Source organism: Microtus ochrogaster (genome assembly GCF_000317375.1).
Source record: "Microtus ochrogaster isolate Prairie Vole_2 chromosome 14 unlocalized genomic scaffold, MicOch1.0 chr14_random_1, whole genome shotgun sequence".
Classification (NCBI taxonomy): Eukaryota; Metazoa; Chordata; class Mammalia; order Rodentia; family Cricetidae; genus Microtus; species Microtus ochrogaster.
In genome coordinates, this window is record NW_004949096.1 from 28148527 (window position 1) to 28160752 (window position 12226).

General features: G+C 40.7%; 1 protein-coding gene across 1 annotated transcript in view; it reads right to left on the bottom strand.

The window, feature by feature from the left end:
- Nucleotides 1-8018: 8018 nt before the first annotated feature.
- Nucleotides 8019-12226, bottom strand: part of Oip5 (Opa interacting protein 5) — a 9485-nt gene continuing 5277 nt past the window's right edge. The window contains exons 3-6 of the mRNA XM_026787825.1: nt 11078-11200; nt 9313-9394; nt 8724-8827; nt 8019-8626 (exon numbers count right to left, since the gene is read on the bottom strand). Of these exons, the coding sequence (XP_026643626.1) occupies nt 8732-8827; nt 9313-9394; nt 11078-11200 (301 nt within the window). The 3' untranslated portion in view covers nt 8019-8626; nt 8724-8731. The remainder of the gene's footprint in view (nt 8627-8723; nt 8828-9312; nt 9395-11077; nt 11201-12226) is intronic.

Consider the following 12226-nt stretch of genomic DNA (forward strand, 5'->3'; position numbering starts at 1 on the left):
TCTCTGTAAAATGGAATTCCTACCTCTAAAAGCTGTCTAGGAAACTTGGAAGTAACAGTTTTATGAGTGTTGAGGGTTCTTTTTTTGGGGGGGGGGGTATTTTAACTTTAGAATTAAAGTCCCGCCAGGTGTGGTGGTGCATGCCTCTAATCCCAGCATTTGGGACACTGAGGCAAGATCAGGGGTTCAAGGTAATCCTTTGCTACATAGTGAGCTGGAGTTCAGCCTGAGCTACATGAGATCCTATCTCAGAAAACCAAAAGAAGGAAAGAAAAGAGAACATAGGACTTATTAATTGTATTATATTGGTATGATAGAAAACGTAAAACTTTTTAATGGGACTTTTTTTCCCCCACACAAACTAGGTATGAATCTAGTATTACCTATCCAGGGACCCAGGAATAGATCCTTGTAGAATATCAAGTGGTGGTTAGTTTTTGAAAACCATTTAAGTTTAAGAAACAAGGGGGGGGGTGTTTTGAAAAATTAATGTATATAGTGTAGCACAGTATATAGGAAAGAATATTTCCTATTGCAAAAAATAAAAGCCATAAATGAACTAAAAATGTTGAAGAGTTGGAACTTAGTAGCAATAACAGTTTTGCGTGTATAGTAAATTGTGTTCACAAAGCTGCATGGTTGAGTGATTACTATTTGAGTTTGTGAGCCTCTGCAGTCTTACAGAGTCCACAAAAGGAAAAAAGTCCTAGGTTTAAAAGCATTTAAACTATGAATGTATATGAATATATTTGCGTGAAAAATATCAACTTTCATGTGCGTTAAAGACAGTTTTCCCAGAGTTTACATCTAGTGCTTAATCTGGAAGCAGATGTGCTTCTCCAGTCCCAATGAAACCATCTTCATTAACAGTCACTTACTGTGTGGGATGACGTATGCTTTGTAACATTTGTTCATTGCATTCCTAGCTGCTCTATCAAAAAGAAAAGTTTGTTTTTGTGTGATTGGGGGGGGGGGGGCAGGGTGGAGAGCTTCCAGAACTTGCTGGCTTTTCCTTGTACTTGGGATCAAGGAAGTTAGGAATTAAAGGTAAACAAAATGACTGGGCAGTCCCCAGGCTGGATTTATCTTTATGTCTTATATATGTATGTGATGAAGCTATGGCCTGTGTGCGACTGCATATTTTTTAACAAGGAAAACCCAGCAAATTCATTCTTTCTTGATTTGAGGACTCCCACAGCTCACATCAGGATGTAAGAGTGGAACTGGGCTGACTCCTCACTTCCTTTACCTCATGTCCATTGTGGCCACTTGAACATCTGAAAAGATCTAGGTCTGGGTTCCTTTGTTTTCCCAGGGGAAAAAAGTAAAGGAGTAGTTTTGTAGATCTCAGACTCTAATGAATTATTTTATTACAAGCCTAAGGGTAGGGGAAAAGGCTGTACTGAGCATAGTTTCTCTTTAAATGTTCTGTACTGTCCATATTAGGTTATGGGACAATCAAGCAATATTAAGACAGCTGCATGATCATGGAGGCATGGCTTCATTCAGTTACATCAGAGATTACCCTTAACAGCCATGTTCTAAGTGTAAAACTATGTTACAAGATTTTTTGTCTCAAAGTATGTGGTTAATTAGTATTCAATCTTCCTATAGTCTCTTGTTTACTCTTTATGTACATGTGATATGCAAAATATGAAGAGACCCCCCTAGCCTTCAGGAGTTTACATTCTCATGGTGCTGTAGGTGCAAGTAAACTGTCTCTAATTTATTTAGAACATCGCTTGGCTATTAATTATACCATTTTGGAAGAACCCCTTGGCCAAGAGTTTTAAAATGCAGAGGGCTATGCTAAATTTCAGGGCATTACTGCTTGAGTTTACATTGTTGTAACTCTGCTCCTAACTTTCCCCGGGGAGCTGTTCATTAATGTGAATCAGAAAAGAAACCATTCTGCCTAAGTATCCTCACTACCCCTATAGCTCTCAGTAAGTGGTCAACAAAACTTACTGCTCTGTATAGACAGTCACCTCGGTTCTTTTTCCCAGGGCTTTAAACTTATTCTTTACCCTCAAAGGGCCAGGATTTCTAGCTAAGCCTTTTAGAACTAAATAGAAGTCTTAAGTTTAGTCTTTTTGTATATGACTTGTTTCTGTTTTAAAGCAGCATTGTAGTAGATGTAGTACCTGACTGCATCTCTGAGGAATTTGACTGACATATTCAGTTGAAGTTTTGCATGTATCATTGCTTTTCCCACAGTTCTGAATCAAAGGGTTTGCATGTTTATTAAAGCCAGGCCTGGTCAAAAGTATAAGCAATAGTAGCAGGCCCATAACTGATTTTAGAATGCTAGCATTCTAATGCATGGTTGAAATTTTTCATTTTTAGGTAGTTACTAGCAATTTTCTACATGCGTTTATCAATAATGAAGCAATAGATTCTTAAACCAATAGCTTGGTTTTATTGTTTGAATTATTTTCTAATTATAGATTGTCTTCCCTTGAAAAATGGGAAGTACAAGATAAATAAGGGGCAATCTCAAGACATTCAAACTGTTTCCTAGCTCTATTTATTCCCAAGCATGTTTGCAAATAAAAGATAAACTAAGCATGTTGAATAAGATGCTATAAACAGGATGGTGCAGGCTTTTAGAAGAGTCGGGAAATAACCTAAATAGGGTCACCTTACTTCAGAAATAAGTGTTCAGTGTGCAAAACAACTAGCCGTGGGACTTATCTGATTAGGGTTATATAGACTTAGTTTGGTGTTTCTTAAAACTATAGATTAAGCCAGACATATGCTCTGTAGTCCCTGAACAGGCAGAAGCCAGCCTGAGTGCCATAGCTGGACTCCTTCACAAATTAGTATCTTGGAGGTGTATAGTATCAGTGTGCACATACTTGCATTTTTCAGCAGTGAGGCGTCTGTTCTGGAAGGGACCCAGCACTAAGAGTAACTCCAGAGTTACAGAAGTACTGCCATTGCTGTATCTGCAACTGTTGAGCTAGAGTTTTACTTTAGATGAGTTGGTCAATGTGTGGATTTTGCCTAAAACTTTTGGTTCCTTATGAGCAGGAAAAGTTTCTCTTCCAAAAAAAGACATTTATGGGTGAACAGACATTGGTTTGTTATAGCAGTGAAAGGAGCAGAAGTGTGAACTGGTGGGAAAGCATGTACCTGAGAAAATGGGTTCAGTTGCCAGCACTACCAAAACCATGGTGGTTACATAAGAATTTCTTAGATTTCTTGACTTGGGAATGATCCAAGTAACAAATAGTTTTGACAAATAATGAGAAGTATTTATAATGTGTGAAAGACCTAAATTCAAATAAAACTGTTTCACTGGGTTTACTCCAATTTGCATGTTCTATGATGGAAATTTACTTTAACGTGTGCTGTGGTGCTTTGCTATGGATGTCACCTAGGATGGTAATTTCCATCATTCAGAACTGGATTAGAGTTGTCAGTGTGGTGTTTGCCTCCCACCAGAATACAAGAATTGAGGTGTGTAATGTGTCCCAAATAGAAATGTTCTTTGCACTTACTGATGTATCTGCCGGCCAGTAAAGATGTAAGGTCAGAGTTCTTGATTCTAACACTCTTCTTAATAGTCCACTAAACTAAATTAAAACATCACACAGGAAAATTAACTGTGTATTTGGTAGAGCTCAGACTTATAAACACCTTTAAAGTCAGACTATGGGTATGATTACTGATGATTTACAAAACAGTTTTGATACCTTTGGTAATGGTGTTCTGTGTCCTTATTAAATGTGGTTTCGTTGGTTTTTTTTTTTTTTCCGAGACAGGGTTTCTCTGTGGCTTTGGAGCCTGTCCTGGAACTAGCTCTATAGACCAGGCTGGTCTCGAACTGCCTCTGCCTCCCGAGTGCTGGGATTAAAGGCGTGCGTCACCATCGCCCAGCGGTTTCGTTTTTTTTTTTTTTGCATTGGATATAGCTCTTGAACACTGGGGCCAGTCCTCAGCACTGATACCTTATCCCAAGGATCAGACAGATACTCTGTCAGCGTGTTACTAGTCTGGGCATTAACCATAAACCACCCATTCCTATAATTAAAAAGGATTAAGAATACTCAAGTAATCTACTGGAGAGTGGTGCATCTGCCCTTCAGGCACAGGTGTTGCTGTTCGCTCGCTCTTCCATGTGCCATACCCCCATTGCTCCACTGGTGTGTGAGGCGCTGTGAAAAGAGCTGCCCTTCAAAAGGCAGCTTCTCAATCTATGCATCCTTGGGAGTTGTGAACAAATCTGACTCTTTGGAAAAGGAACTGTTGTGAGTGTGAAACTGCACCTGTATGTATATGTTTTTAGCAATAAAGCATGAGCTGAGAATGCACTGAAATTTCATTGTGTGCTGTTCCTTTGAAATGGGTGATTTCAGATAATGTAAGTTACACTGGGAAAAGAAGGCTTAAGTAGGCTTTAGGTGTCTTTCTGGTACCATTTCTTTGGGGGAGGGATTGAGACAATCACCTTGGCCTTGAATTCACAGAGACTCTCTTTCTTGAAATGAGTGCAGGATTGAAGGTGTATATCACCACAATTTTTATTTTTTTCTGGATTTCTTACTACCTTAGTTGTAGTGGTTTCTGGTCTGTTGCCAAGTGGTAACATAATCATCAGAAGAGAAGGAACATCACATTTTAACCTATTTTCCTTTTAAGGACCACCTCATGCTTCATCCAAATAAATACGTTGTTGTGGGACAATCTTTTTGTACACTGTGAAGATGTGTCTCTGCTAAGGCACTTTCTGATTGGTTTAGTAAAGATCTGAATTGTTAATAGCAAGGCAGGAGAGGATAGGCGGGACTTCTAGGGGGAGAGAAAAGGAAGAATCAGGCAGACACAGGAAGTAGGTACTGAGGAGAAGTAACAGGCCATGTGGCAGAACATAGATAAAAGGGTTAAGTTACAAGAGTTAGTTGGGAACAAGTCTCTGTATTTGGGAGCTGGAGATCCAAAGAAAGACCTGATCCTTAGTTTCTGTTAAGATTCTAAACGGGTTGGAGAGATGGCTCAGCAATTAGGAGCACTGGCTGCTCTTCTAGAGGACCTGGGTTCAATTGCCAGCACCAACAGCAGTTCCAGGGGATCTGACCCTCACACAGACACACATGCAGGCAAACACCAGTGTGCATTAAAGAGTATTTTGTTGTTGTTGTTGTTATTGCTTGTTTGTTTTTTGAGACAGGTTTCTCTGTAGCTTGTCCTGGAACTAGCTCTTGTAGACCAGGTTGGCCTCGAACTCACAGGGATCCACCTGCCCGCCTCCTAAATGCTAGGATTAAAGACATGCGCCACCACTGCCCGGTTTGTTCCGGTATTCTTTAATTCATTTAATCCTCACCATTACTGTGGTTACTGTTTTTAACCTTACTTTTCTGTTCAAGACTACTACTACTAAGTACCTCTCAGTCTAAATCTGAAAGGTTTATTCCTGAATCTGCTCTTAACAGCATGTTATGTTGGGCCTCTCAAAAATGGAAGTAGGTACCAGTGAGATGGCTCAGCAAGCATGTGAGCCATGGCAAGCGTGTGCCTCCCCACAAATGTACTTTTAAAAGAAAAACCTAATTTAGAAATAGAGAAAGGAAAGGCAGCAAGTTAGCTGCTCAGGTAAAGGAGGTGAGCTCCCAGCCAGAGGACCTGAGTCTATCCTCAGGACAGAGCTGACTCCTGCTAGCTGTCCTCTGACTTCCATTTTGGGGAAACACATTTCCTGGACACACACATGAATATGTATACAAACACACACATCTGCTTCCCAGCTTAATCTGAGTCAGGCTCAAGCACTTAATTTTCTATAGAAAGTCTCATCCAAAATGGCAAATCCAGACATTATGAGAAATAGTTATTAAATCAGAAATGTATGGAGGCTCAGCAGCTAAGAGCACTGGCTTCTCGTTCAGAGGTCCAGGGTTCAATTCTCAGCACCCGCATGGCAGTTCATAGCTGCCTGTAAATCCAAGATCTGACTCTCACACAGATATACGTGCAGGCAAAACACCAATGCACAAAAAATAAAAAGAAATGTAGGTAAGTGGCAGACCTTTCACCTACCATGTCTTAAGCCCCAGAAACCTACACACAATGACATAACAGTTTTAAGGAAATATGTAAACATTAAGGTAAATACACTCACATGTGTTTTAAAAATCCACAGCTGAGCATTGTAGGTCACTAGGCACTTAAGAATCTGAGGTAGGAGAATTGCACCTTGGGAGGCCAATATAGGCTATAGAGTAAGATCCTATCTCAAAAAGGATTCAATGAGCTGGGCAGTGGTGGCACACGCCTTTAATTTCCAGCACTTGAGAGGCGTAGGAAAGGGTTTCTCAGTGAGTTCGAGGCCAGCCTGGTCTAGAGTTAGTACCAGGACAGGCTTCAAAGTTACATCCAGAAACCTTGTCTTCAAAAAACAAAATTGTTTGCCGTATAGTGGTGACAGAGGCAGGCGGATCTCTGTAAGTTCAAGGCCAGCCAGGACTGTTACACGGAGAAACCCTGTCCTGAAATCCCTCCCGCAAAGAGAGTCAATGTATTATTAATTTATTAGGTCCCATTCTGTGGGGCTGAAGAGATGGCTCAGCAGTTGACAGCATTTACTGCTGCTGCAGAGAATTGGAGTTCAGTTTCTAACACCCATATCTGACTTTTAACTATAGTTCCAGGGGATCTGACAGCTTCTGCAGGCCCAACAGGCTTGTGGTGCACATCTTTAATCTCAGAATGTAGGAGGCCAAGGCAGGTGGATCTGTGTTCAAGAAGTCCCTGGGCTTCAAAGTCCATGTTTCAAAGTGGCCAGGATTATTACACAGTGAGACCCTGTCTAGAAACAGCAAACAGTACACATTGTTTTTTATGCAATTTATTCATTGTTACTTCTTACACATTTTTTGTTGATTTATTTTGGGTTTTTGTTTGTTTTTTGAGACAAGGTTTCTCTGTGTAGTCATGGCTGTCCTGAAACTCCCTCTAGACTGGTCTCCAACTCAGAGATCTACCTGCCTCTGCTACCCAAGTGCTGGGATTAATGGAGTGAACCATCACCACTGGCATTATCTATTTACATAAGTAAAAATGATTTGTTTTGTTTTTGATTATTGAGACAGGGTTTCTCTGTAGCTTTGGGTCCTGTCTTGGAACTCACTCTGTAGACCAGGCTAGCCTTGAACTTACAGAGATCCTCCTGCCTCTGCCTCTCAAGTGCTGGGATTAAAGACGTGTGCAACCACCACCTGGCTGCAAAAATGATTTCTTTTTTTAAATATTTATTTATTTATTATGTATACAATATTCTATCTGTGTACATGCCTGCAGGCCAGAAGAGGGCACCAGAATTCATTACAGATGGTTGTGAGCCACCACGTGGTTGCTGGGAATTGAACTCAGGACCTTTGGAATAGCAGGCAATACTCTTTAACTGCTGATCTTAATCTCTTCAGCACTGCAAAAATGATTTCTAAGAGCCACGTGCAGCTACATACACCTTTAATTCTATCAGGTGAATCTCTGTAAATTCAAGGTTATTACCCTGGTCAACATAGCAAGTTCCAGGACAGTCAAAGCTACGTAGAGAAACCTCTCTCAAAACAAAGGCTTGGAGATGGTGGCAAGTGCCTTTAATTTCAGAGGCAGAAGCAGGTGGACCTCTTTGTTCAAGACCAGCCTGGTCTAGAGAGCGAGTTCTAAAACAATCAGGACTACATAGAGAAACCCTGTCTCAAAAAAACAAAACACAACCAAGCAAATATTTATCAGTATTCACATAAATAGCATGCAGAAGTAGCATCACTATTAACCCCATCTCTTTTTCATGGCAACTGCATACCTTTACATCATGAACACAAGGGACACTGCATGCTAATTGGTAATTAGTAGTGAAAGATGTTTTCAGAGATAAGCATTGTTGCTGGTTTTAGTTTTTCCAGACAGGGTTTCTCTGTGTAGCCCTGGTTGTCAGAAAACTCACTCTGTAGACCAGGCTGGCCTCACACTCAGAGATCTGCTGATTCTGCTTCCTATGTACTGGGATTAAAGGTGTGCGTCGCCACCACTTGGCCTAAAACAACTTTTTTAAAGTATCAGAGTCACAATTTATTAAGAAAGAAAAAATAAAGAATCAATACTCCCCAAAGTAAGAGTGGGCTGGTGAGCTGGGGAAAGTCACAGGCTCAAAGGTGTACTGTAAAATGCTCATTTGGGGCAAGCGGGGATTTGGGGACACTTTCTCATGAAGCATAGGTTGACCAAGGATGATCTTGAGCTGCTGATCTTCGTGCCTGTTTGTCAAAGGCAGGAACTACAGTCGGTGTGGCCACATCTGCAGTCTTCTCATCCTTGGTGCTGCTTAAAATAAAAGGTCATTCAGGGGCCGCGGCCACATCAGTAGTCCCAGCACTCCAGAGGCAGAGGCAGGAGGATCCCTGGGAGTTTCAGGACAACTGGAGATACTTAGTGAGACCACGTCTCCAAAACAGAAACAAAAGCAACAATAAAAAGAAGTGAAAAGACCAGCGGGGACTAGAGAGACGGATCTGCTGCTAGGAGCACTTCCAGTTTATGCAGAGTTTCGTTCTCAGAAACAACTCCAGCTCCAGAGGATCCCACTCTTCCTCTGGTCTCCACAAGCACCAGTACACATCTGCCAAAGACACACACATGCAGAGACCTTAGAAAAGAAAGACAGACCGACCAAATGATCCTATTGTTGAAGATGGGAGAAAGTTCTGTGCTCATACCTGCTTCTTCAATTTTCTTGGTTAGACTGATCAGGAGTCACTTCCTTCAGAATCTTTGTCAGTGAATTTAATCGAGCATGTGTTAGTATTATCTTCTCTTTCAGCTGGGAAAAGACATAGATTGAGGATACTCTTAAACTCACTCAGCCCTCAATTTGCTGTTTATATAATGTTACCAGATTTAAAATAAAAATCTTTAAAAAAAAAATCCCAACACACACATACACACTTGCCTATATAAGTGAAAGGATCTAGCTGAATTCTAGGACAGTCTGGTCTACATAGTTAATATGACCAGTCACAGGTACAAAGTAAAATCCTGTCTCTAAAAAGAAAACGAAAAAGTTGTGTGTACTGCCGGGCGGTGGTGGCACACGCCTTTAATCCCAGCACTCGGGAGGCAGAGGCAGGCGGATCTCTGTGAGTTCGAGACCAGCCTGGTCTACAGAGCTAGTTCCAGGACAGGCTCCAAAGCCACAGAGAAACCCTGTCTCGAAAAAACCAAAAAAAAAAAAAACAAAAAAAAAAAAAAAAAGAAAAAGAAAAAGAAAAAGTTGTGTATATTAAGTAACCACATAATCAAGCTTACCTCTGCAATCTTTTCTTGGAGAGGCAGGTTGTCAATATCCATCTCAGATGCATTTACTATGGTCTTTGTTTTCAAGACATAGCTAGAGAGAAAATATATAAAGTATTAGTACCATTACACATGAATCAAAGCCTGCCTTAGTGACTTCAAGGACCATGGTGTATTTTATTTGGAAAAACAGATTTTCAATTAAAACCACAAACTCTGCCTTATCCTTTCACATTCTCAGAGACAAAATTATCTCGTGAGAACTGAAAACAAACCCAGAGTCAAATGAATAACTACCGTGAGTAAACAATTCACTGAAGGCTGGGCAGGGTGGGGTGTACCTTGGTCCTGTCACTGGGGAAACAGGAAGGCTGGTGCTGGAGTCTGAACTCTGGTACTCTGACAGAGCTCTAGTAATTTTAACCTCTGGGCCGTTTCTCCAGCTCTTTCAGTTTCATGTAAATAAAATACTGTAAGCCAAATGTTTAATTAGCTAGGAAGATGATAAAATAGCCAATGTAAAAAATAGTAAATGAGATCACACAGTCATTACTATACTCCAGTCTTCATTTCAGTAATCTTTTCCATCAGGTAAGATTTTCTCTGTGTCTGGAGTCAAGTGCAGAAAATAGTTATTCCAAGTGTAGAGTACTCACTTTCCAAGCTCAGCACCAGTATCATCTTAATTGTGGTCAATATTATCACCTTGACAGATCTGGGATGACATGGGAACAGGCCTCTATGCAAAGGTGCCCTCTATAAGCGAGCAGCACCATTCCACAGCTAGAGTACTGGACTAAAAATAAAAATGAGAAAGCAAGGGCTGGAGACACGGCCCAGCATGGTTAAGAACACTGGCTGCTCTTCCAGAGGGTCTGGGGTCAATTCCCAGCAAACATTTGGCAGCCCACAACTATCTGTGACTTGTTACATCCTCACATACACATACATGATACAAAACACAAATGCACATAAAAAATAAATATAAGTCATTAAAAGACAGAGAGAGAAAGGAAGCTGAGGATTAGCATTAATCTGTTTCCTGCCTGCTGACACAATCCAACCAGCCACCTCTATGGCTTCCCACCATGATGGACTATACCCACAGACGGTGAGCCACAGTAAGCCCTCCCTCCCTTAAGGTTGATTTTGCCAGGTATGCTATGTTGTCCTGTCACTAGACAAGTAACCAATACAGGATAGAAAATCTGACTGGCTTAGTTGGATGAGTTATGTATCTTCAATCTTCCTTCCTTCCTTCCTTCCTTCCTTCCTTCCTTCCTTCCTTCCTTCCTTCTTCCTTCATTTTTCAAGACAGGGTTTCACTGTTTAACTCTGGCTGTCCTGAAACTTGCTTTGTAGACCAGACTGGCTTTAAACTCACAGAGATCCACCTGTTTCTGCCCCCGAGTGCTGGGATTAAAAGCGTACACCACCACTGCCTGACTACATATATATTTCTTTGAGGCTGGGTACCATGCAGGCCAAGTCCTATGTATAAGAAGGGCATGAGGCACAGCAGCAAACCAAGTTATCTCTGACACTATTTTGCAAAAGCATACCTCCCAGAATTTCCCTTAATGAATGAATGCTCTTAAATTATTTCATATGACTATTAAGACATGATACAATAAAACATCAGAAGTAATTGTATTTATCACAGAGTTATATTTTGTCTTTAGTGCCTGGCCGTTTGCATCTTCTTTAGTTATCCACACCTGGATTCTGCTAGAAGATTTGAACCCCTTATTTGGTAACAATGTCACTGTCTACTCACCACAGCATTTTATCACAGTAGAGGCAGAAGTGGCCTCTCAAGGCAGCCAGAGCAGCATGGGTGGAATACAGATGGAAACCAATAGGAACCCGACAGGAACTACAGAACAGACGGTTGTACGTGCTGTTGGGAAAGGGAAGAAGCAGAAGATAACGTGAGGAAACCCAGAGAACAAGTAAAAACTGCTGCCCTCAATGGTGATCTCATCACTCAGACGCTTGGGCAGGGGGCTCTCAAGTTCAAATTCACAGGTTTCCAAGGACAGCTGGGCTAGAGAAGACTTGTCTCAAAAGAAACAACAAAGAACAAAATTTATGACAAAATATTAATTTCTGCACTGCTTCTGATCACTTGTGTAGTTAATGTCTCCCTACCTCACAAAGAAGTTTACTACTGTCCTTAAGATGTTTGGGGTTTTTCTGCTCCATGCTATAGAGTTAGTTTAATATTGCTTGCTAGACCACGGGATCATGAACGCTGAAGGACTTAAGGCATTTACTTCTAATATATACACAGATATACAATTGTACCTCTATGTAATTATATAAAACAAGGTCAATTAGATTTTATTTGAATTCATCACAATATTCTGACAATCTGGGAGATAAGAAGACATAATAGCAAGAGGCAGTAAAGTGGAATAAAGATTTTCCTCTACTTTTGCCCATTTTCTAGAGTGCTGGAATTAAAGGAACCACCATGCTTGGCCAAATCTTTAGTTATCAGTACATTGTAACCCAATAAAATTTTTTTTTTAAACATTTACTTTTTTATTATATATACAGTGTTCTGTCTACATGTATGCCTGCAGGCCAGAAGAGGCCACCTTCTCATTACAGATGGTTGTGAGCCACCATGTGGTTGCTGGGAATTGAACTCAGGACCTCTGGAAGAGCAGTCAGTGCTCTTAACTGCTGAGCCATCTCTCCAGCCCCTCCAATAAAACTTTCAAAACTCATTCACAATATATGTTGTACCATATACAACATAAAGTAATAATTAACTACTGAGTTCAAAGATACTAAAAAAGATATCAAGTGTACTAGTAAAAATGATTATTTACCTCAACGAGAAGACAAACAAGCAGATGAAAGGACACGGTCACAGGACAAAACGGCAGCCTACAGAACTGGAAAAGATCTTCACCAG